At 36.8% G+C, this 26,323-nt stretch overlaps 1 protein-coding gene and 1 long non-coding RNA gene across 4 annotated transcripts; both read right to left on the bottom strand.

Moving 5' to 3' along the window:
* Positions 1–1,123: 1,123 nt before the first annotated feature.
* On the bottom strand, positions 1,124–1,444 carry LOC114267401 (protein SMALL AUXIN UP-REGULATED RNA 12). Its single transcript, XM_028208432.2, has one exon. It carries the CDS (start codon positions 1,442–1,444, stop codon positions 1,124–1,126), a length of 321 nt encoding a protein of 106 aa, XP_028064233.1.
* A 2,213-nt stretch (positions 1,445–3,657) lies between these two features.
* LOC114267402 (uncharacterized) lies at positions 3,658–25,945 on the bottom strand. 3 transcript variants are annotated; one of them, XR_003630923.2, is made up of 8 exons: positions 25,337–25,945; positions 21,149–21,236; positions 8,617–8,709; positions 6,592–6,671; positions 4,752–5,751; positions 4,236–4,310; positions 4,065–4,146; positions 3,658–3,978 (listed from the first exon to the last, which is right to left on the bottom strand). It is a non-coding gene; the product is annotated as an uncharacterized LOC114267402 (long non-coding RNA). The 3 variants fall into 3 exon arrangements; XR_014360668.1 differs by having other exon boundaries at positions 4,236–5,751; XR_014360667.1 differs by lacking the exons at positions 3,658–3,978; positions 4,065–4,146; positions 4,236–4,310; ... (2 more) ...; positions 8,617–8,709; positions 21,149–21,236 and adding an exon at positions 22,741–23,192.
* Positions 25,946–26,323: the final 378 nt, after the last annotated feature.

Genomic DNA, 26,323 nt, shown 5'->3' with positions numbered 1-26,323 from the left:
CATTGTGGTTAGAACTGTCAAGCCCAAGGATTAATGAGGGTCTTAAGTATGACATGTTGGACCACATATATTTATACCATAAAGCAGAAAGGATAAGGGTTGATTAAGATGATGATGATGATGGTGTCCCATGCATCATGCATGGCCCCTGATCAATCATAAAATTACAATTCAATATACTGGCATGAGAGTGCAACTGGAGTACTGTACTTTATATCCAAACTGGAGTTTTGATTTTTTCATCATGTTGAACAATGGTGTGGGGATGATAACTTAAGATTTCATCAAGATGTCACTATAAATTAGTCATGCAAACATTTAAAGTTTGATGATCTAAGAATGTAGCTATATGTATATAGACACGCTTCATTGTAGTATTAGAGCAATACTTCGAATTACTTATGTTGTGACGTCTTTTATATTATTTTTAAAAAAATCAACGTTAAAGTGATAAGTGTCACTTTTTAAACTAACAAAAATTAATTTGGGTTTATTTTGCATTTTGGTAAAAAATAAAAGAAAACTGGAACATGAGTATTCAATATGAAATTCACGATGATCCGTACATACTTTGTAGTCTATTTTGCAATTGTAAGTTTCAAGGCATGCATAGATCTAAGTTCTTACTATTAAAATGCAATTCTAATATTTTATGAACTTGTGTTTTGGGGATTATTATATATTTTGTATAAAAATTATAATAAAAAATCTACAATCTTTTTAACATGTTCCTGTAGCAAAACCTTTAGTTTGTTTTGGTCTCAGTCATGCATTATTTATTTATTAATATTTTTTAATTGAAACAAGGGGCACATGACATAAGATAGAGAATAGAGAGATTGAAAGAGGCAAATCAGTTTCCTTGCTTAAACATCAAGTTCTCTCACAGGGTTATAACAACACACCTCTATGAGGAAAAATCCCAAACTTTATACAAATCTAACCCGGAAAAAAAAAGAAAAAAAAAAAAGTCATCAAACAATCAAACCTCCAAAAGGGTTTTAAAAAACCAAAAAAAAAAAAAAAACTACAAGTGAAGAAAGATGTTAAAAAAAGAGCAGTAGTACTTTTTAATACTGCTTCATCTTAGTCATCTCTCTCCAAAGAAATAATCATCACACTCTCATCCAAGCATTGATGTTAGAGATCGAAAAACAACTTCTTCACAAGGAATTGTGAGACCCATATCGTGATCGAAGCCAAACTCTTCTTCAGCACGTCGAAGAAGGCATTGGAATTGAGGATGAGACAAGAATGAGATTGGAACAATGTGTCTGCTCCTATTTTCTCCCACATAGACTGCAAAATGGCCTTTTGGTACGTCAAGAGGAAGACCATTGTCATCGTTGTCATAGCTGTGTTTCTTTGTCAAGCTTGAGCATCTCTTGAGAATTTGCTTGAGAACTGCAGTTTGTGGTAGTTTGTTTGATTTTCTAATGGCCATTTTAGGTTTTGAGTGAGTTGTTTGAGATAGATAGTAAAGGTGGTGGTGGTGAAGGGATAGAGTGGGGTGTAAAGGGTATTTATGAAGAAAGTTGAGAGAGAGGGAGAGGGATATTGTGGGGTTGGAACCAAACGACAGACCATGGGTGTTTTGGGGTATGTGTGTGGGTGCAGGGACACGGGTGGGCCCAAACCCAATGGATTACCCGTCCTTTGTTGGTTCTCCAGATAACAACATGGATGCTCTCTCTCTCTCTCTCTCTCTCTCTCTCTCTCTCTCTCTCTCTCTCTATCTAAATTCCTCTAAACAAGTCTTTTAATGAATAGATGTGACTAATTTGCATCTATGTTGCACTGTTATAGTATATCGTAGGAGGCCTTTTGGTTCTACTCATTGAGTTTTATTAGTAAATTTGACTTTAAAATTTAGTTTTCATTCATTAACATTCTTCTCTCAAGTCTCTAAAAAATTATGTTATTTCCTTTTTATATATATATATATATATGTGTGTGTATGCGTGTGTATGTGTGTCCAGACCAACTTGAGTGCACCTTAACTAATCCTAAGATCCTAAAATTGATGACCGAAAAAATTCCAAGCAGCCTTCGAGATGGATCAAATTCAAGATTTGGATCTTATATCCTTCAACTTTTCTTATCATATTAAATACTCACATGGCCAATTGCTATTTCTGCCCCAACCTCAAAACTTTTCCATAATTTTAATCTCTCATAATCACAGCATTTCAAGTACACTACTCTCCTTCTACGTGAACTCATGATGAATTTATATGAAAAAATTATAGTCCTAATTATGAATATTTGTGATTTTAGTTAAAAATTTTATGGTGCTTAGTTATGAGATTTTTGTAATGAACTTAGTTATGAAGTCTTGTTATGATGTTTTTGTTATGGATCAATTTAATTTTGATTATGGCTCAAATTGACTACTATAAACTATTGTGATTGAAATTACAAATACACAGGAAGGTGTGCATAGTAATGATTTCCTAACTATAATAACCGAACCGAAGAGTACTAGTCTGTTAAAGATAGTTTGGTTGTTTGTGATTGTTGGGGCTTGGTGATTCTGTGCAAAGTGAAGAGTGCCAGGTGGGTGAGAGAGAGCATTTTTGTCCCAGTGAATCCATAATATAAGATTTTTTGCAGAACCATGTGCGCTAACTCTGTTGGCTCAGGTTTAACTTTACTGATATATATGGTTTGTGAGCAACATAAATACAAACAAATAAAGCTAACCTTATAGCTTACTTTACTTTAATATATTATTCTATTCTATGGGAGCTCAATAAATGGCAAAGTCAGAAGGTGCGTACTTTAGAAGACTGATATTAATCGACTGCATCCTGTGAGAATAGGGGGCCGAATATAATATATGGGCTGAATAAGTGTAGACCCTTGGAGCCGAATAAGAGAAACGACAATGATTAAAAAGTAGGCCCTAGCCCCGAGGCCTAAAAGAAACAGGTATAAATACAGGAACAACGAACTTAGAAAGGTATGTACACTACAAGAATTCACACTTTTGACAACAAAAAAATTGGTCGCTAAAAGTCTATTTTTGGTCGGCAAAAGTTATCTGCGACCAATTTTTTTGGTCGCAACTTTGGTCGCTAATTGAGGGTCGGCAAAAGTTATTCGCGACCAAAATTTTGGTTGGTCGGCAAAAGTTGGATTTGCCGACTAAATTTTTGGTCGCTAAATATTTACTTACCGCAACTAATTCATTTTGTTGCTAAAACACTTTGGTCGCGAAAAGTGATATTTTCCCGACCAAATATCTTAGTCGCCAATTGACACATTTCGTGACCAAAAAGTTTGGTCGCCAATTATCACATTCAACGACCAAAAAGTTTGGTCGCCAATTGTGACATTCCACAACCAAAAAATTTGGTCGCCATTTGTTACTTTTCGCGACCAAAACTTTTGGTCGGCAAAAGTGAGTTTCTACGACCAAGAACTGTTTTGGTCGGCAATAGATGTATTTTTTGCGACCAAAACTCTTGGTCGGCAATTGTCATTTTTTACGGAAAAAAATTATTTTGGATGTCGCAACTAATAAATTGGTCGCCAAAGCAGGAAAATAATACACCTGTAATTCCTAATAATTCATTCAATCCATAATAAACCTATAATTTTAAAGCATCATTCAAATTAACTGAATCATTAACATTCGATACAATACATAATTCATTAACATTCGACACAATACAACTATTTTAAGTTTTCATTCACAAGTCACATCCATCTAGCATAACAATTTGAAAAATAACTATTTGTTATCCATGCACAGCTATCAACAAATAAAACTACTAATATTTGTTATCCATACACATCCATCCAAAAATATTTAATCCTCCCAAAAATGCTCATACTGCCAAGTAGTCTTGTACAATTTAGCTTCGTGAACTTGTTAAGAAATATGTTGGGGAGGGTACTCGTCTAGTTCGTGAACTTTTGATCCACTTTTCAATGATGGCCCCATCGATATTGTTTTAGCCACTTCAAATGTTTCTGGGAACAAAGAAAAATTATGTCACTATGAAACAGCACTACCGAACAAAGATAACAAAACCTCAACAAACTTCACTACAACATACCTTGAAAAGCCCCTGAGTGCTTCAGTCGTTCAAGAACAATAGCTAAGGCAGGTCCTTAAATAGCTTTCAAATTCTTGGTCACCTAGTCATGTAACAAGACAATAAACTCAGGAGTTCTGCTAGATTTTTGACAAAAACCAAAGGAGGCACCAAAAATTTTTGTCTACATACTGCATCAGGACCACAGACTCTGAAAATTTCACTAATGCATACTTTAGCTGCTTTACGAACATCTGCTGATTTATCCTATATATAAATGCAAAACCAAGCAATTAAATAAAGTGATAAAAAAAATGATGAGTTATTTGCCCTTAAATTCTAACTAAAAAATTATCCACGGACCTAAAAATGACCAAACAATGTCACTAATGGAGCAGTATAAAATCTATCTAGATATCCCTGTAAATTGAATGCACAAACTATAAAATTCAATCAAGTTCTATATCCTAAAAACCATTATCATATATATGATAAACTCAAACACAAAACCCACAAGTTCTCTCCTTTAAAGTCGTGAGGGAATTTGGGAAATGAGAGATCGATTTCAAATTTCCCTAGCATCCCTCCAATTCAAAGCGATGATAAAAACTCATAAGTGCACACTAAGATTATCTAAAATCGTGACAAATCAAACATGATATAGAAAGAAAATAACAAGGTATGAGGCTATTACAATCTGCAACATACATTCCAAGGGAGCAACAGTGGAGCCAGACCAGCTTCCAACTTCCAACAGAGTAGACAGATCATTCCAATGGAGCAATACTGGAGCCAGATTACCTTCACAAATAGAACAGACCAGCTGCCTACCTCAGCGAGACTACCAATCTGCAAAGCCCAGCTTCCACCTTCCAAATATTGGTGACAGATTTACCTGCATCTCAGTCCTAATGCCAAGAATAGCCTAAACATATCTGAGCAATTATTACAACACAGCAGAAACCAAGACTGTATTTGAACATATCAGCAATCAGCAGCATAGCAACTCTGTTCAATAGGCAGCAGAGCAGACCTATGCAGCCACAGAGTCAACCATCATTAACATCAGTAATGCCTCATGATTTAAGCCTCAAGATAGCAGTAGATAGGCTATACACACAAACAATAGCAGCATAACTTGGTCAAGACGTCTACGAAGCAAAACTTAAAGTAATAACTAAGCTCTTCTAAAATCAATAAAATTAAGAGAGGAATCACAGGACTTCCAGAAGAGCCAAAACGAAAAGTGCAAAGTGCATCACTTTCAATCCATGTATATCCATTTGTAGGTCTTCAAAATGACACAATTTTACACCCTTCAAATGCACCATGTTAAGCACATTGATTGGAGTGTGTGTAGTTTCGTATGTTACAACGTTAATTATCAAAAAAAAAAAAAAAAAATTTCTTTGTGGTGTCTATTTATATAGAAGAAGAAAATGTAGTGGTGTCTATTTATATAAACCATTACAACGTTTTCTCAAAATTTCAAGTCATATAATGTTTATTAAAATGTAGTACGTCTATTTATTAATTATACTTTTGTGCATCAACTCAAAATCTGAAAGTAAGTAGGAAAAGAAAACGGGCAACCAGATAACCTTCATAAAAGCAAGAAATTCTCCTGAACACGAACAACAACTGCCATCCGTTTCAAGTGAGATGCGAAGTGGTGTCTCTGCACAATCTGAGCAGCATTGCCACCTCCCTTGAAATTATTGAAAATAAAATTAGGATTGGGAAAAATATAACATAATAGCCTTTTACAAAAACCAATGAAGTGAAAGATGAACAAGAGATGGAAACAATTATTCATTAAACAATGAATTATAGACTGCACAAGTAACTATAATGTCACTGTTTCTAGTCCATGTAACCTAAATATGCAAGACAACAAACAGAGGGAAACTGGAGTTATTATCGATCAAGCGAGCAACAAGTAAATATTCACACTATCTCATGTGTTTTGGTGCATTTTTGGTATGTTTCGGTGGAAACAATGGAATTTCAGTATTCATTTATGTTTCGTTTTGATTTCCTAAGAAACGTAAACATTTTGACCATTTCAATGGAAAATAAACAAAATGGTGCTTCTTGCTTAGGTGATTAATTCACATAGCAAGAGCAGGAGCAGTAGAGGGAGTAAGAGTGGAGGAGCATCAGATTTCAACACATTTAGGCCCCAAAGCACTGCTGGAGCACTTATACATATGTGTTCGAGTCTGTATCTGTGCAAATGAGCTGGAAATATATTTTCCGTTGCATTAATGAGGGCAGCCGGCCTTTGATTCAGATTTGTTTCACAAGTAAAGATAAAATTTAGCCTTTCATATTGTCCATTAGCATATTTTTTCCCTCATCATTTTCTTTTTATAAGTACAACATTGAAGATACCTAACTACAATAAGAAAAGTGATAAATAACATTAGTTAGAAGAAATCAAGGGTGCAAGAGAGATTAAAGATTGGAACAATTTATATAATGTAAAGACCAAGACAAACAACAACTGAGTACTAATTAAATAGTGACAACTAATGTTGCTGCTTACTTTTTCGGCATGGCCTTCTCATTAGATTTATAACTCCATTCTATTCCCTTAAGTACAGCCTTCTCAAGAGGATCACCGACCTACAAGCAACAATGAATGATATAGTAACTAAAGCATAAGGCAGTTCAGTATAAAAAAGTTCCAATTAGAGATCTGAAATATGAAATTCTCAGTGCTCAATAAACTTTTAACAAGGATTCTATATGTATTAGGTAGCTGTCTCTAAGCACAAGGTAGTTTAGTACCAAAAAGTTACAATTAGACAAGACTGGTTTGCTCATGATGTAGAGAATGCAATAAAAGATAGTGTTCAATCCTGTATCAAATCAATCTAAACAATACCTGCAGGATATGCGAGAAATGTCAATCAAATCTAGTAATAATGTTTTGGCTGATATCACTGAAGCCTCTCGCGCAGGTCATTTTGTTTTGACATGTCCACTTCTTTAAAAAAAAAAAAAGTTAATTGTTTGGACAGTGCCCCATAATATAATAAGCTAGACAACTGATATTAGTGACTACCTCAGTGTTCAAAAAAGATAAGTCAAATTTTCTAGGATATTACTTTTTGTGGGGAGTTGGTGGATCTTCTTGGCTGCCTTTATGCCATTGTCCACATTGGAGGGGAAGAGGATGGGATGCATTGGACGAGATCAAAATTTGGAAGCTTTAAAGTAATAACTTATTATAAAGTCTTGAGCAGTCAATATTGATCTTTCTTTTTTTCTTAGGAAGGAGTTTGGGTCTAAGGCTCCAACTAAGGGGGCATTTTTTGTGGGATAGGTTATGCTCCATCTGTTTTACATTGATTTTTTGTGAGGTAGGTTGACAGCAACGATTAGTAGCACTAGATCTTCGCAATTAATAGTCTTACAGATAACGTCAACTTCTCTATCAATCGAATTAGCCCGTTGGTTAACTTTTGGCATATTACCAAGCCCAAAACACAAATAAATAAAGTTTAGAAAAAAAGAAAAGAAAAAAAAGGGGCAAGTTCTCAAATATTATCCTTTCAGACAAAGATTAAATCACAATTATTATTGATCTCCAAAAAACTATTTAAAAATGAGTTTGAAAAAGGAAAATAATGGTTGGATGAGCTAAAATCTTTGTTAATAATATAACAAATAATAGTATTACCGTTGGCAATGGTCTAATAAAGAACAAATAAAATTTGGCTAATGATCAATGAAAAGAAATAGGTTGGCCTTTTCTTTAACTACCTGGCCAACATGCTCTACTTCAACCTTGTCTCCCCCAACAAAAATTCAATTCTCAATTATTTGTCAACTAACATATTGGAGATTTAGATAAAACAATCACTACAATGTACAAATTACCTGCAAAGCACAAATTTATCAATAAATTACAATCATCATATTTCTCTATATCATATTAATTATATATATATATATATATATATATTGTCAATTAGATTGACATATCAAATGATAAGATAAGATGGTTAAAGTAGATAGTCATTGCAATATTACTCCAAATTTATTCTCTTCAACATGCCCACGCATGTGTGACTAGACTCTCTCCAAACACGTTTACAATATTATATATATATATATATATATATTTGTAGGAGGTGAGATTCAAAGTTCTCCAATAGAGCTTCCTTGCCCCCTATGGGACCATTAATTCCATATCAAAGCCAGCCTTATTCTCCTACAACTTAAAAGGGATATCTCTCTCTTGTCTTGTGGGTTTTTGAAAGACTATTGATTAATTGTCCATTTTTTGTCTCTTGTTCTAGTTCATGGTTCCTCAAGCCAACCCCCAAAAATCTAAACACAAATATCAATATCAATTAACAATCAGCACATACAAGTATCAATAGTACTTTATTACTTTCGCTACCAAGTCATCTCAGTGTATAATAATTAAGATTCAATCAATTAACATAACATGAAAGTACCAAATATCAGCAATCATTTCTTATCCATAGCCTACACCAAAAACTCACAAAGATAATTCCCCTAACAATGCAAGCTTGCGTATTCAAAGATTAGAAATTACCTTCACAAAGAGAATGCTTAACCTTCCTTCCCTTGCAATGTTTGAAAGCAAAAAGCCCGTATATATCAATCTCTGCTATGTGATTCATGGAACCTATATGTGACTGTGAATCTTAAATGCATCCCCATTATCACATTAAAATGCTTATGAAATCTAAAGAACAAATCATGAATATTCATGGAATATTTTTTTTCTTTTTTAATTGGCAGAAAAATATGAAAAGAATTACATTCGGAATTATAGTCCAATAGTTGTAAAAACTCTAAAAACTAATCTAATAACTAACCAAGTTAAGAAAGAATACCATAATGGGGATATAATAAACAATACAACAAAGACTATCATAATTATTAAATTTAACATTAAATATTGCATAATTAAATTAAATATGATACGATGAGATATAATACAATAGAAATAAAGACTGGAAATGGATTGTTTACTCTTAACAAATAAAGATAAGCTTTTTAATTCTAAATTAAAGAATTCAAAATGAATCAAATCTTTCCCAATGTAGATACATTTGATCTTCATTTAGAAAAAAATAAAATTAGTAATCTTATTATTAAGTATAAAGCTTTTCCCACGCTCTATTTATATGCAACATATACAAATTTTTCCTACGAACTTTTCATCTAATCACCAAGAATAAACAAGCATTAAAAAGTGACTAAGGAGAGAAAATTTGTAATCTGCTCCACATTTGTTGGTGTGTAGGTTAAATTAGCTTTTGGTGTGGAGACTAAAGCAACAATAAAAGGTGGTATTCTATTCAGCCATAACTACATGGCTCCAATAGAAAAGCAGTGGCCTAACCACAAGGAAAATTCAAGCATACCAATAGAAACAAAGAACAGAGCAAAAAAGGAAAAAAGAAGAACATTGAAACCCCCTTTTTGCAAAGATTAATAATTAACATTTTGTCATAACTCAATTTGAACACAAAACAACCTACAAAAAAGCTGAGAAGATTTTCATCTTCTTATAAGGAAATTCCTTTTTCATACAAATTTGTGCCCATATTGTTTATCAACAAAAAAATTGAAACTAGACGTACAAGAAAATCAGTCCATAGAAAATTCTATCACAATGAAGTAGATATAAATTCTTCATAGATACAAACTCTAAACTTGAAATTGAAATGGAATGCAACGTAATAATAGAGAGAAAAGGTTAATAACATAAAATATTCTTTATGATCTTAACAGCAAAACCAAAGATATTTAGGTGAAATCATTGTGAAGTTCAAGAAGAAGAGATCAAATTGTTCAAGTGGGAATTTATTACCTAGGTTAGAGACCAAGAGGTTGAAAGAGAAGCAATTGATCATTTATATCACGAAAAAGACGTCGAACTCGGTGAAAACAATTTCCTTTTGATCACGTAAAATCTATCAGATTAATATATATGCAGATTAATCATCTATAGTCTTCCTTCTGATCACGTAGCAGATATATATATATATATATATATATGCAGTTTGTGACAAAATTGAAGGAGAGAGAGAATGATGCAGTTCAGTGAATCAATTTCCTCCAAACCATTGTTTGATCAAATATGAAATTGCTATCTCATTTCTCTCTAGAAGTACGAATTAGTTACCTGGTGAATTAGAGAGGAGAGATCGGAATGGACGAGAAGGAGGCGATCAATGTTGTCGTTTTCGATTGATCTTCATTCATAGGAAGAAAATTGATGCCGATGGAAAGAAAGGAAAGAGAGAGAGACATCCAATCTGGGTTCTTTCTTAACAAAGGAAATTGATTAGTAGAGATCCAATATTAGGAGAAACTTATTACATATCACCATATTAAACCAAATTACCCCAATCTGGGTTCGATTGATGCATTAACAGTGTGAAGTAGAAAATTATTGGCGATGGCGATTTGCAGCGATGGCGACGTGCGACCGACGTGAGCAATGTTGGTAAGGGACTTCAGTAAGCTAGAGAGAGTGAGCACCGATTGAAAGAGAGAACACAGAAAGAGGGAGGGGCGGGCCAACATAGAGAGACACAGAATAGGGCTTTTTTTAGATAGAGACAAGGGAGATCAGGGCTTTAATTTTTTTTTTCTGAAATTCAATTCCCGCCCCACGTTTCAGATTTCCCTTATGACATAGAAGAGCAATTATGAAGAATTTTGTGAACCTAGCCTTTATATGGAATCGTCTAAGGTCTAGAAATTCATTTTTTCACATTTTGCTAAAATCCGAACCTCTTTCGTGCCTCAAAATGATTTTTGCCCAACATAAACTCTTTTTGAACTTATAATTATATCCATGTGTTTTGAACATTTTCAAAGTTGATTTCAAGTCCTAAAAAGTCCAAAATTTGATTTGAAAACGATCTAGAATCAACTTGGGAAAAAACTAACGGCCAGCACCAAACAAGCCCCAAATGATCGGCAGATCATTCTGTTAAACACCAAAGGGCCAGAGTATGAGGAATTTACAAAAGAAAAAGGTCCCAGTTAATGTATTTAATGTATACTTGATTTGCTTTCTTTGTTTTGCATTCTTTTTGCCATGTTTAGTTTCTAGGCTTCTAGTTTTTCTTATTTAATTCATGTTTATTGCTTTTGTTCTTCTCATGTTTTTGTTCATGCATTATAACATGTTTAGACTAGTTCGAAATCGCTAGTTTACATGAATATTGCTTACGATTGCATTAAAGTAGAGTCTTTCACACTTTTTCAATTTGTAACCATTTTTGGGGGGCATTTTTCTCTTACAACGGTATGAAGTTCTATAAAAACTGTTTTAATTAGCTCAGAAAAACTAGGGGCGAATGAAAACAAATTAAACACTCAAATGTTCTACTCTTTCAGTTTTTAGAGAAAAAAAATTAGAAAGATTGAGACTTCGATGAGACTATTTAGAGGAAGGAGAGGAGGAAGCAACGTACCAAGTAAATAGCCTTCTTCGATGAGACGATTGAGAGAGATTGAGACTGAGCTCCTTCATATTTGCTCCATTAGAACTTCTGTGCATTTTGATAAAACCCTTGGAAGCCAAAGAGCTAGGGTTGTGTAATCTGATATATTTATTTATTTATAAATATACTTTTTGGGGCTTTCATATTTCAATTGTATAAGAAAAATGGGTTTTCTTCAATCCATGTCAATCAAATTAATTATAGGAGGCAAAAGCTACAGGTTTAGCAAATTCAAGGTGAAGAAACTCTTGAGAGGCAAAGATCTGAAAAGTTGAAAATTATAGTTAGGGTTTGAAATTGGGGGAACGAGAGAGAGAGAGAGAGAGAGAGAGAGAGAGAGAGAGAGAGAGAGCGTGTTTACCTGATGCAAGAGGTCTGAAATCGAGAGGATTAGCAATGGTAGAGTGTATGCGGCTCCACGCACTGCTACCTGGTTTGGTCAGTTCGCCGTCGACCTCACGGTGGGGAAATAAGGTGACGCCACCACGGCGTGAGACATTTTTGGCGGTGGTGGTTTTGAATGGTGGTCTAGGGTTTGTGCTTGTGTGAATAATAGAGAGAAACAGAAACAGATGGAAAGAGTGAGAGAAACATAGATACATTGTGGGCATATTTTGATATATTTGTTTGTTTGTTTGAGAGAAACAGATGAGAGAGGAGAAAATGAAAATGTGTGAGCTAACAGATTGCTAAAGATAAAAAATTTCAATTCCCGCCCCATGTTTCAAATTTCCCTCACAAATTTTTGGCGACCAAAATACCAAATTAGTCGCAGAAAAGATACCCTTCGCCGACAATTTTTTTCACTTGCCAAATCTCAATCAACAGCGACTAAAATATTAGTCGCTAAAAGTGTTGATTTGGCGACTAATTTTTTTTGGTTGTTGAAAATAAGTTTTTGGCGACCAAATTTTTGGTCACCAAAAAAAATGTCACCTTCCGCGACCAAATTTGTAGTTGGTAGCCAAAAGCATACCACTTTCTGCGACCAACTCTTTTTTTGGTCGCCAAAATATAACCTTCTGCGACCAATAATATTTGGTCACCAAAAATAATGATCATTCGCGACTAATTAATATTTGGTTGGCAAATGTCACTTTTTTGCGACCAAATTTTTTTTGGTCGGCAAATGTGTGAATTCTTGTAGTGGCAATAATCACTTTGCTTAAACTTCGAAGACAAGCTATCTTGAGTGTAAGGACTGACTTGTTCGTCGGAGTGTTAATTCTGGCACCCCCGACCAGAGTGTTTGTGTCTTTTCAGGTGACTAGCTGAAGATCATTGGCGTCTCTCAAGATCTGAAAAGTATTTCCAAACCACTTCTCCACAATTGGTGCCGTTTGTGGGAATACTCAAATACATCCATGGCAAGCGTGACTGAAAATCCTCCGATAGCCACTGACGAGACCACACAGAGAGATGACCTCACTCCAGCAAATATGCTCGAAAAGGAAACCATCGTTGCAAGACGCGCCTTGAACTTCGATTCGCCAACGACTTCAGCGCAAGAGACAATGCAAGCGCTCATGGAACAAGCAAAGCAGAATGAACAAAGGCTGGAGAACATGATCGCTGAAAATGAACGTCTCCGTCAAGATTTGGCCCTGGAAGTAGCAAAATCCAGAGAAGCCGTGTGCCAAGATCCCGAACGACCTCCGAGGGCAGGTAGACAACGACCTTGAGCCCGACCAAGGGATACCGATAGCGACTCCAACTCATTATCCACGGAGCTCAACAAGAAGGGACAATCCGAAACTTCCAGCTCCTCCGAAAAGAGTCTACATACAGGGAACAAGCGCAGAAGAAGCAGTTCAGACGAAGAGGACCAGTACGATCCCTTTGTCCGACGGATTGCAAGGGCGGCCCTGCCCAAGAAGTTCAATGCTCCGTCATTCACTCTCTACGACGGAAAATCAGATCCCACTGATCATATCTGTCACTACAAGCAGGCCATGACATTGCATGCAGACAACGAGGCCCTCATGTGCCGAATATTCCCCAGTAGCCTGGGGCCATTAGCTGTCAGGTGGTGTTACAAACTGGAGCCTGCTTCGATCAAAAGCTTCCATCAATTACAGAAATCCTTCAGGGCTAGGTTCATCACCAACGAGGTACAGCCGAAACAGGCCGACTCTCTCTGGGCTATGTAGATCCAATCAGGAGAAACGCTCAGAGCGTATTCGGCGCGCTATTGGGAGTGCTTCAATCTCGTTGACGACGCTTGCAACGACTCCATGACCATCACCGCCTTCAAAATAGGACTACATCCTGATAGTGCTCTCCGCAGTTCCCTGACCAGAAGACCCCCCAAAACAGTCTGGGCGTTGATGAAGAAAGTTGAAGAGTATTGCAAAGTGGAAGATGATGCCTTGAGAATTAAAGCCGAACAAATGTCCAACAAAACGGCCCCCCCTGAAATTGCTCAACCAATAAGTTCTGTGCCACCTCCGAGCCCTGAGCCACGGCAACGTGCAAAACGAGACAAAAGGCTGGACTCTCGCCGGTCAAGCGATCAATGCTCCCACCAGACGAATGAACAATTGCAAGTCGACAGCAGGCGCTCGAGGCGTGTCGACAAGAAATACATAGAATTATCAGAACCAATCACTACGATAATGACCAAAGTCCAACACCTTCCATTCTTCAAATGGCCGTCAAAGATGGTGGGGCCTCCTGACACGCGAAGAAGGGATAGGCGGTGCGAGTATCACAAAGATCACGGCCACGAAACTGACATTAACTGTAGTTATTAACTGTAGTTATTAATATATTACAAACTCATACTTCAACGTGACTAGTTTACACTATTGTCCATGCTATTGTAGGTGTAACAAGACGGATACTTTGGATATCATCAACCCTTATATCATATTAGTCAAAAAAAATTACAGAGAAATAATTCGCATGCAGTCCTATTGTTAGGGAGACTTGGTTTTTGTCAAGGCATAAAGATGCAAAAGCGCAAAAATGTCCTTCAAATAAAGTTTAACCCATGTCGTGTTATTTTGAGTTTTGAGTCAAAATTTTCTCAATGCCAACCTAACCCTAACCTGTTTAACTAATCGTGTTAAGTATTTTGGCACTGACTCTAACTTGCTAACTGCCTCTAATTCACATTGTGTCTAAAATTTTTACCCCTTATTTGGGGAAAACTATGCCATGTTCTGTCAATGAGAATGGTTGAAGATTAAAAGAGTGGCCCCTACCGAGCAATCTCAATGAAATGCGGTGAGCCGCATGGCATGGCATAACAGCTACTAATCAAAACAAAAGGCATATTTTTCAATTTACAAGCTGATGGTGACACTACCTTAAGTGTGTTGCATGAAGGCCTACTCTTGTCTGTTAGGACTATTGGACACCAGAAATCAATTCCACACAATAACACAAGAATATTTACGTGGTTTAGCAATTGCCTACGTTCACGGAGAGAAATCCACTATAGAATTATCCCGGAGGGAGAATACAGAACTCACACCTCACAACTCTCTATAGAACTCTCACTCACAGATTATACCCTCTGTGTATTCTCTCTGTGTTTACTGCTTATTTCTCTCCTCTCAGCTTCTGCATTTATACACATAAATGGTAGGTGAGAGCGTCCCTCTTCTTCTCATTTCGGTGGCTGTCGTCGTCCACCTTTGCGGCTTGTCAGTTGGCAAGCCGCATTCCTTGACATAGCATCCTGAGCTTTCACATGGAAAAGTGGTTCCTTATGAGCTGGAGCTAACAATTCTCCCCCTCCATGCCCATAAGGATAACTGACTTCTCACTTGAAGTCCATCCCAATCAGATTCTTGCAAACTTCCAGTTTGTCTCTGGTGACACCTTTGGTCATCATGTCAGAAGGATTCTTGTCTGCGTGAATCTTCATTATCTTCATCAACTGCTTTTCCATCACTTCTCGTATCCAATGATACCGAACATCAATGTGTTTTGTACGTGAATGATACGTGGAATTCTTGCTCAAGTCAATTGCACTTTGACTATCACAATGTACCTTGTAATCTTCTTGCTGTAGACCCAATTCTTGGAGAAACCGCTTTAACCACAACATTTCCTTTCCAGCATCTGCGGTAGCAATGTACTCTGCCTCTGTTGTAGATAAAGCAACATACTTTTGTAGTTTGGATTGCCATGAAACAGCTCCCCCTGCAAAGGTGAATGGAAATCCTCATGTAGACTTTCTACCATCAAGATCACCTGCCATATCGGCATTTGTAAAACCCTTCAAAATTGGTTCAGCCCCCCCGAAACATAAACACATCCTTGAAGTTCCCTTCAAGTACCGAAGAATCCATTTGACCGCCTCCCAATGCTCCTTTCCTGGATTGGTGAGAAATCTGCTCACAACGCCAACTACGTGAGCTATATCTGGCCAGGTATACACCATTGCATACATCAAACTTCCTACTGCGGAAGAATAAGGTATTGCCTCCATTTCTTTCCTTTTAGAGCTGGTTGTGGGACACAAATGCTTTGACACATTGAAATGGTTGGCCAGTGGTGTGCTGACTGGCTTGGCATCTTTCATGTTGAACCTTTCAATTACCCGTTCAACATATTTCTCCTGTGACAGCCATATCTTCTTGGCTTTCCTACCACGAACAATCTGCATGCCCAAAATTTGCTGTGCAGGGCCTAAATTCTTCATGTCAAAATACTGCGACGAGTCCTTTTTCAACTTGTTGATCATAGTAGTATCATATCCGATAATCAGCATATCATCGACATACAACAGCAGGATAATGAAGTTTCCATCCGAAAACCTGCGGAAATATACACATTGGTCTGCCGCCGTTCTTGTGTACTCGTGATCCACCATAAATGAATCAAACTTCTTATACCATTGTCTCGGCGCCTGTTTCAGGCCGTAGAGACTCCTCTTCAGTTTGCAATTCTGTTTTCTTTTAACTTCAAATCCTTCTAGTTGCTCCATATAGATCTCTTCCTCCAACTCACCATGGAGAAAGGCAGTCTTGACATCCATTTGTTCTACTTCCAGATTCAAGCGAGCTGCTAATCCCAGAGCTACTCGAATAGAAGTCATCTTCACAACTGGGGAGAAGATCTCATCAAAATCAATTCCTTTCTTCTGCCCAAAGCCTTTGACCACCAAACAAGCTTTATGCTGCAATAGTTTGCCGTTTCCATCTTTCTTTAACTTATACACCCATTTGTTCTTCGAGGCTCTCCTGTCTCTTGGAAATGGAACACGCTCATAAGTGTGGTTCTTCTGCAAAGAACTCATTTCCTCCTTCATGGCTTGTATCCAACAATCTTTTTCTGTATGGCTCTTGGCTTCCGAAAAACTCTTGGGCTCCCCCTCATCAGTAATCAAAATATACTAAGAAACGGGATATTTGGTTGATGGCATGACAGCTCTTCCAGTTCTCCGCAACTGAGACCCAGTTGCCTCTGTTTGAGGGGGTTGCTCCCCCTGCTCAACACCCTCTTCATCCTGGTCTTCATCTCTTTCCTCCTGATCCTCAATTTCTGGCATAGGATCCTGCAACTCTGGCACTTCTTGTTGCACATCATCACATCTAGCATTTTGTGATGGCTCGGGAGATGGAAACAAGTCTGGAGTGATGACATCTCTAGACTTTGCAGATTTCTCAAAATCTGCTACTGTCTGGTCTTCTTGGAACACAACATCTCTGCTCCTGAACATCTTATATTTCACTGGGTCTTACACTTTGTACCCAAATGCTGCATCTGAATAGCCCACAAATTTACATGGAGTGGACTTGTCATCAAGCTTCTGTCTGTTTTCCTTGGAGATGTGTGCAAAGGCCTTACACCCGAAGACTCTCAAGTGAGAATATGATACCTTTCTTCTGGACCAGACTTCCTTAGGTATCGCAAAATTCAATGGGACTGAAGGCGACCTGTTGATGAGGTAACAGGCTGTACTGGCGGCTTCAGCCCAAAATGACTTTGGTAACTTTGCCATTTTAAGCTTACATCTAACTCTAATAGTGCAGTTTATCCTTTTTGCCACACCATTGTGTTGTGGGGTACCGGGAACTGTTGTCTCGTGCCGGATACCTCTGCTGGCACAGTATGCTGCAAAAGCATTGGAAGTGTACTCGCCTCCATTGTCTGTGCGAAGACACTTCAACTTCTTCCCAGTCTCTCTTTCTACCATTGCATGAAACTCCTGAAAGTGCTGAAATACCTCATCCTTTGTCTTCAGGAAATACACCCACAACTTCCTTGATGCATCATCAATGAAAGTCAGAAAACATTTGCGGCCGCTATGTGACTCCACTTCGATTGGGCCACAAACATCCGAGTATACCATATTGAGCACTTCTGTTTTCCTCTTTCTCGTTGAACTGAATGATACTCGATGTTGCATGCCATAAAGGCAATGATCACAGGGCTTCAAGACATTCCTTTTGGATAAGGGTATCCTGAATTGCTTTGCCAATAGATGCAATCCCTTCTCACTCATGTGAGCCAGTCTTCTGTGCCATAAGTCCGGTGACTCCTTGTCTTCTGTTACATTAAGACTTTCCAGATAGGTCTTCGTCTGAGTCTTATACAGTGTTGAAGACATCTCTCCTCTGGCAATTGTCAAAGCTCCTCCTATCAGCTTCCAACAGCCATTTCTGAATGTACTTGTATAGCCCTATCGGTTCAGGGCACTTCCGGAGATAAGATTGAGGCGCAAATCGGGAACATGCCTCACATCTTTGAGAACCAGCTTGTTCCCGACATTAGTTTGAATACTAATGTCTCCAATACCCACAATCTTCGAATAACTAGAATTCCCTATTCGAACAGTGCCAAAATCTCCAGTGTTGTACGAGCTGAAGAGTTCTCTGTGGGAAGTGGCGTGATAGGATGCAGCTGTGTCTATCAGCCATTCTGTGTAGCTATGGTTAGCCACGTGAAGGCAATCTTCCTCTTCACCAACTGCAAGAAGTATTTCATCAATTGTTGTGGCTGTTGTGTTCTCATCTCCTTTTGACTTATCGCTTTGGCCTTTCTCTTTCCAGCTTGGGCAATTTCTCTTTATGTGACCCTCCCGGCCACAGTGAAAGCAAGTGAAACTGGAGTTACCTCGACCTTTATTGTCTCTGGATTTACTCCTGTTGTTCCAGTAGCCTCTACTCTTGCTTCTTTCTCTACCTCTTCATTTACCTCTGTCTCTGCCTCTATCTTCTGTGACAAGAGCATGGGACTGATTATGGGACTGATTACCTCTCATGTCTTTCCTTCTTGTTTCTTCATTGTACATGGCGTCTGTGACCATACTCATGGTTAGTTTTCCTTCTGGTGTAGAGGTGTTAAGAGAAACCACCAATGTCTTCCAGTTGTCCGGTAAAGAACTGAGTAGTAGTACGGCTTGCATTTCATCGTCCAAGCGTATCTTGACAGTTGCAAGCTGATTCACCAGATTTTTGAATTCACTGTACTCGGCAATAGACACACCATTCTTCAACTTCAAATTTACTAGCCTTCTCATCACCAAGGCTTTGTTTCGGGTGGTCTTTGACTGGTACATGTCGTTTAACATTGTCCAAAGAACATAGGCATTTGTCTCTTCGGCAACATGATAGAATACACTGTGGTCTATCCATTGTCTGATATAAGCGATAGTCTTGCGGTTCATCTTTATCCAGTCATCATCTTTCACTCCTTCAGGTTTAACCCCTTTTATAAAAATGGGGTCAAACAAGTCCTTTAAAAACAAGATGCCTTCCATCCGTGACTTTCAAATTGCATAATTAGAAGGAGTTAACTTGAACATAGATTCTGAAGTTGATGTAGAAGCCTCTATCGTATTTTGTCTTTTTATAAAAAATTTAAAATGAAAAATCTGACCATATGGATGTGTTTGGAATACTCCAAATAGTTTAAAAACACTATTGGATCGTCAAAAACGGACTCAGAATGGCTCAGATCGGGCCAAAACAGTTTCGACGGTTATGATCTGCAGAATCTGGTGCGCTTGTGAAGCACCAGATGATTTCCCCGGTTCGACTGAGTCAACGGCTCAGTCAACGCGCCGGTAGCTCTGTCAAAACGGCTGGTCAGTGGTGTGAATCTGGTTTCGCGACTCAGCTCGGCGGCTCGGTCAACGACTTGGTCAACCTGATGACGTATCTGCCACGTGACGTTGACGCGACGATGACGTGGCACCACGCGGTCGTCTTCTTCCCTGTGAATGCGCGTGTGGCGCTTGGGAGCGTCTGAACTAACGCGCCGTCTGCTGTTCGGCGCGTGACGGAGCGTGGTACGAGTGTGGCTCACTCACTTTCTTTGGGTGGCGCATGCGGGCACGTGTGGGCTCTTCTGAAGCTCTGCTTTACAGTTCTGGACTCCTCTCATTGAGACCTTGCTCCTAGTATGCTCAAAACTGGATTTCGAGCAACTTGATTTCTGGGCTGTTTCGAAAAACACTCTGTTTTTGTTTCGAAACGCAACCGATTCGTCTCTGATACCACTTGTTATGACTATTGGACACCAGAAATCAATTCCACACAATAACACAAGAATATTTACGTGGTTCGGCAATTGCCTACGTCTACGGAGAGATATCCACTATAGAATTATCCCGGAGGGAGATTACAGAACGCACACCTCACAACTCTCTATAGAACTCTCACTCATAGATTATACCCTCTGTGTATTCTCTCTGTATTTGCTGCTTATTTCTCTCATCTCAGCCTCTGCATTTATACACATAAATGGTAGGTGAGAGCGTCCCTCTTCTTCTCCTTTCGGTGGCCGTCGTCGTCCACATTTGCGGCTTGTCGGTTGGCAAGCCGCATTCCTTGACATAGCATCCTGAGCTTTCACATGGAGAAGTGGTTCCTTATGAGCTGGAGCTAACATTGTCTTGCCTTCAAAACAAAACCCTCTAATATGTAAAGACAAACACATACATAGCTAAAAAGCACTTGTAGAGAGAGAGAGAGAGAGAGAGAGAGAGACCAAAATTCAATTCTAATACCCCTTTGAAACTGCAAGTTTTACAGTACTTATCCAAACATGATCACTCAGAAACTGTAAACTACCCATAACACTATAGGAATCTTTTTGAGTCCCCAAGTCTGTCAATACATTTTCCTGAGTTAAATTTGTCATTTTGTAAGGACACTTGTTCAAAACATGGTGAGAGAGGTGAGAGATCAATGTTTAATGTAAAATATTTATGATGTGCATGACATTCATTATCTACATCTACACATTTCAATATTGATTGAGCAGTCGAATTCAATTGAGATTTATTGATGGTGTTAAAAAAAAACTACTAAGCAAACTAATAAATTTTACAAAATTTCCTTACTTTCACGTGACATCTATTATATTATTGAAGTGTGTCATGTTTCAATTTTCAAAGTTACGTTATTTCATGACACATCACTTAGTAATAACACACTTTCCCTGCTGGAATCACTGTTTTTTCTGAAACAAATTATGTAAACTTGAATAATTTTATTTAGCCATTCCAACAAACCATTCAGAAAATATAGTAGATTCAAACTATATTACAGACTCAGAACACACACTCAAGTCTGTCATGAAATCAGTATAACAAGAAAAATTTTATAGTTTATGGGAGAAATGGTGTACACTCACACGTCAGAGGAAATTTTAGCCATTGATGCTGCCCATCTATTACACTCAACTGCCTGTGTCTCCTAACCCGAGCAATATGGGCTTGCACCTATAATATTGAAAAATAAATGAATAAATAAGTCAAAGAATCAGTTTACTCATGCTGTCAAAAATTGAAACAATTGTCTCTACCTCAAAAATCAGATTTTTCAGCTACATATTAGACAATGAGTTGCAAAGAACTTAAGTTATTAGGGACTGGGTTGAATATTGTACATCAAACTCTCTGCACTTGGGCTACATTTATTTCAACTAGAAAAAATGCTTAAACGAAAGATCAATCAAACACTGTCAACTGATGTGTGTATGACTAAATGAGATGATTGTGCCTTAATGAAGTATTAAGGTAATTTGCAATGACAAACAGTGCATAATGAACCACATCAAGGAATCCCAAAACCAACATGTAAGCTACATATCAAAATGTTAAAGAATGATAGGTTGTTTTCAACAATTTATCAAGCTTTCTGCTCTGTGAAGACAAAAGTATTAGAACTATGCCTAAACCATGTTTCCTCCCAAACCAAATACAGCCTTAATGTGATCACAGAATTAACATATGTACATTCTTCAGCAAAGCCAGTCGGTCAGTAAATGCATAGGCTTGCCCTCAAATTCAACTTATTACTTCTATCAAACTACACCAAATATCTTTATGCTGTTGGAATACTACTTACCCCACAAATTTGACATTAGACAATGGCTTGAATGGTTAGAAAATCACATGCAAATTTGATCATGGAACCAACTGATGCTTAGATTATGAACAAACTTGACACTCCTTATGTCATGCATATAGAAATCCAGCAAACATAAACAAGTCAAGCAAGTATAGGATACATCTTCATTGCCAAATTTCTCATTTGGTAGTGATGATATTGAACTAACCAAATATCATTTGAATTTCAGAGAAGGATAAATTAACCATAGTAATTAATGTAATCTTATCATCAAGTGAAATAACAGAGGCCATCCACTAAGGTCCCAGAATTGCGTCCACAATGTGCAGGTTCTGGTTCGTGTTAAATAAATTACCACAAAGTCAAGAAAAGCTTAGAGCAGCCCCACACAAGGGAGAAAAGGCTTGAAATAGAATGAGCTCAACCAATTGTGTACTATAAAAACATATGCCTTGCTACAAAATAAAACAAAACCATATCATCCATACTTCTGAAAATATTTATACGTCTTCATTAACTTTCATCCATTTCAATGTGAGTGAGACAAATGAATGTGTCTATTATGCTCTGTTCAAATTGTTGTACTACCCACGGATGATCAGACGTTCTTCAACTTGCTTGGCATGTTTTCAAATGAAGGCTGGTGTATGCTATTGGAACCACAAATTGCAATTTAACATTACTGCGAAGTAGCACTTCAGAACATTTCATCTGTCTCTCTGCAACAATGTGCTATTGACTGTTTGGATTGAAGACTAAATAGTAAGGACTTATCATGATGAATACAACTCATATATTTGTTGAGCAGCCCATAATCTAGCTGTGTTACATATTTAACTATTGAGAACTGAGATCAATTAAACACAATGGCAAAAAGTGTTAGGTGTGTTATGACACCACCAAACATAGGATTCCACAGTATTGAATATTTTTTTATTTTATATTTTTGGCTTGAGAAAAGAACATCATTCATTAATACATATAAAAAGTAACATAGTTCAGGAAACAACCACCAATAACTTGAATAAGCCTTACAAACACTCAAGCAAAAAAAAAAAAAAAAAACCAATAGAGGTAACATATAGACCTTAATTGAGAACAGACGTGAAGCTAACGGTAGATTGACTAGAGGCTATCAAGTAGGCCTCTTCATGAGAAGAAGAGACGAAAGAAAATGCTGCAAACCAGGCTAAGGAAAAGGCTGCTGTGAGCAAACTCCGTGGCTGTAGAGATAATTGGCATAAATGAAAAGATTGTGCAAGATAACAACAATCCAAAAACAATGGAGCTGCCACCACCTGGATATATTTACTGCCCTTCATCCGCTGAAATAGAGTCAGAGTTAGTAAAAATATTAATATGCAAAAAATTGTGCTTATGAGCCCATTTAAGAGCAGAAACAGATGCCAATAGTGGAGCACAAGGCCTGTGCACAGAACAATCATAAAAATTTGGATTTAAAATTCGTTCAAACGTCCAAAAGTTTGGCGAATGGACAATGCCATTAAAATAAAATGTCTAGATATGTAGACTATTTGAACAGTGGTTTTCTCATGAAGTCTATGGAATGCTGAACCAAGTGAACAAATCATCATTTACTTGCAAAACTATAGCAGAGATTGCATATCATATGGCCTTCCCACTTTGATGTTCCCAGGACTAATAGGAGAAGCAAGCAACAATTCATTTTGCATATTCAAACAATAAATGAGGATTGGCCAACAGGATTAACTACAGAAGAATTCAGGTCATTTTAATGATAGTTTCAGAATTTGCTAGCACAAAAGTCATTAGAAAGCTAAAACAAGGCAAAGGTGGGATTTTCTTGTACTAAATTCATTGGAATATGTGATTTACAGTTCAATTGTGAAACTGCTCTTGATACTATTCTTGACTAGTTTAGAATCTGCAATTATCACTGTAACAATAAGTGAAAGCTAGTTGAATATGTTTAACTTTAGCAAATCAAAACCAGTCCACAAGCTTTTCTGCATTTTGAAGATTGTCATAAATCAAGTTTCCAAGTGGGTTCTTATGCATTGAAGAGTAGTAGGTTGATTTTTGAAAGGGAAAAGGTTGATTCTTTAGTTCTGTTTTTTGTCCACACCCAGCCATTGTACCCTTTGGGCAACCGGGCAGGAAAAAAAAATAAGAAACTTAATTTTCTCTGCAAGGATGCCTTGTAAACGTTGGAGTATGATTAATTATTTATGTTTTTCAAGAAGTGGTGATAGTAGCTAAGAACAAGATTTTACATACTAATTTCCTAATATCTCCATTCTATGAACAAGGACATGTTATTAGATTCATAAACAATACTAGAAAATTTTTTATCCTGCACACACAAACAACATAGGAGAATTGCTTCATGTGTTGTATGCAAACATAAAACGAGTTACTTCAATTGCATAAGATCATATTTCTCCAATACCAATTGAGCCATGAGATTGCAACAATGGCCACTCTCAGAACATCATAAGAATTTTTGAACGAAGTAAGCTAGTTTGATTTCATAACTCAGGATTCCTTTTTTAGAAAATTAAATTTTTTTGTTTTTACTGAATTTTTTTTAATATTTTAAGCATTTTTTTTTAATTTTTAGATACACTTAACATAAATATTCTTAAAAAGTATAATATTTGTAAAACAAATCTTTACAAAATTCACTAAATACCAAAAATACAAAAAAAAAATCAAAATTCAGTACATTTTGATATTCTTATGTATTTATTGATTTTTTAAAATATTTTTTTATAAATATTTTACTTTTTAGATACATTTAAGTAAAGTGCATCTAAAAAAATAAAAAAATTTGCTTAAAATTTTAAAAATATTCATTAAAAAAAAACATAAAAAACAAAAAATTTATTTTTAGAAAATTAAATTTAGAAAATTAAAATCAAATACTTTGAAAATTTCATTTTGACATGGCTTCGAATCATTGAAGTCACAAATAATCACCATTTTTTTCTATTTCATTCATAAACTATCATTTTCGTTTATTTTGTTCCTAAAGTTTTGAATTTATGTTTTTGTAGTCCAATTGGAGACAATTATACAAATGAATAATTGTTAAAACTTAATTTGATTAAAAAAAATGTTATTTGAGAATTTGAACATCTTAAAACATACAACAAAACACTAACTTTTCTTATTATTTTGAATAAATTACAACCTACAACCAACTTAATGGGTGCTTAATTGTATGATTTAAGTTGTTTAAATTATAAAATTACCTTCTTTTTTTTTCAATGGTTATTGATTTTTACAATTAGACTACATGAACAAAAATTAGAAATTTAATGGATTAAATAGACGAAATTGATAGCTTAGAGAAGAAATAAAAAATTAAAAAATGTTGATAGTTCAGAGATAAAAGTGAAATTAACCCTAAACAAAAAGAAGGAAAGGAAAGGAAAGGAAAGAAAAGAGAGGGGAAAGAAACAAAAGCATAGACCAACCATCCAACCTGATGTAAATGTAGGAAGATCCGAGAAACCTCAGTCGTCAATTCTTATTATAATATGATGGAAGGCACGTCCTTGAATTTGTAGAAGTCCTCTCCTCCTTCTCTAACCCTGTCTCTGAGTGCTTCAGATGAGTATTTAATATCCAATTCACGGAGGGTGGTAATGAACCTCAATCCGTCCGGAATCTCCTTCAATTTTCGGCATCCACCAATCTGTAAATGGAAGAGACAAGGCATGGCTCCTTGTTCCACCCTCCACTCCTCCAAGTTTTCAATATTCCAGAGCTCTAAAGATATGAGTTTCGGAAAACCTCCACCATCACAGCCGCCATAGCCCCCTCCTCCTCCTCCACCGCTGATGCTGGATGGTCCAGAAGAACAAACCATCGCCTTCCCAATGTAGGAATCCTTTAATAAGCAGAGAGTCCTTAAGTTGGGGAACTTCTCCAATGTTGGCATTGGGTCTTCCTCTAGTTCAGTATGCCTCAACCATAACTTGGTGAGATTTGGAGGGAATTGGTCTGGCAATTTCTTAACGTGATTCAGGGACCCAAGTTTCTTAACGTGATTCAGGGACCCACCTAATTGCAATTTGCGAAGATGGTGGCATCCTAACACTGTGTTTGGATTGAGTGATTTGGAGAGAAAAAAAAAGAAATAGAGAGAAATGTATTTCTTTTCCTTGTTTGGTTATCTTAAGTGGAGAGAAATAGGGAGAAATAGAGAGAAATGGAGAGAAACTCATTTCTCTTATAACCCTTATTTTCAATCTTTCCAAAAGTGGAGAGATTGGGAGAGAAAAGAAATCCACAAATGTTTATATTTTCATAATACCAATTTTACCCCTGTAAAAATAAAAAAAATAAAATGATTGAAAATATAAAAAGGTTATTTTGGTAATATAACATAAAATAATTTCTTTTCTTTTCTCTTAATGAAATCTAACCAAACAAGAAGGAGAGAAATCACAATCATTTCTTTTCTTTT

The sequence above is a fragment of the Camellia sinensis genome, chromosome 2 (genome assembly GCF_055761805.1).
Source record: "Camellia sinensis isolate YWXY chromosome 2, ASM5576180v1, whole genome shotgun sequence".
Taxonomy (NCBI): Eukaryota; Viridiplantae; Streptophyta; class Magnoliopsida; order Ericales; family Theaceae; genus Camellia; species Camellia sinensis.
The sequence above is the reverse complement of the archived record's forward strand: the minus strand, read 5'-3'. Positions and strand labels throughout refer to the sequence as shown.

Coding starts and splice junctions, on each gene's coding strand:
- LOC114267401 (XM_028208432.2), bottom strand. CDS start 1,444: ATGGCCATTAGAAAATCAAACAAACTACCACAAACTGCAGTTCTCAAG.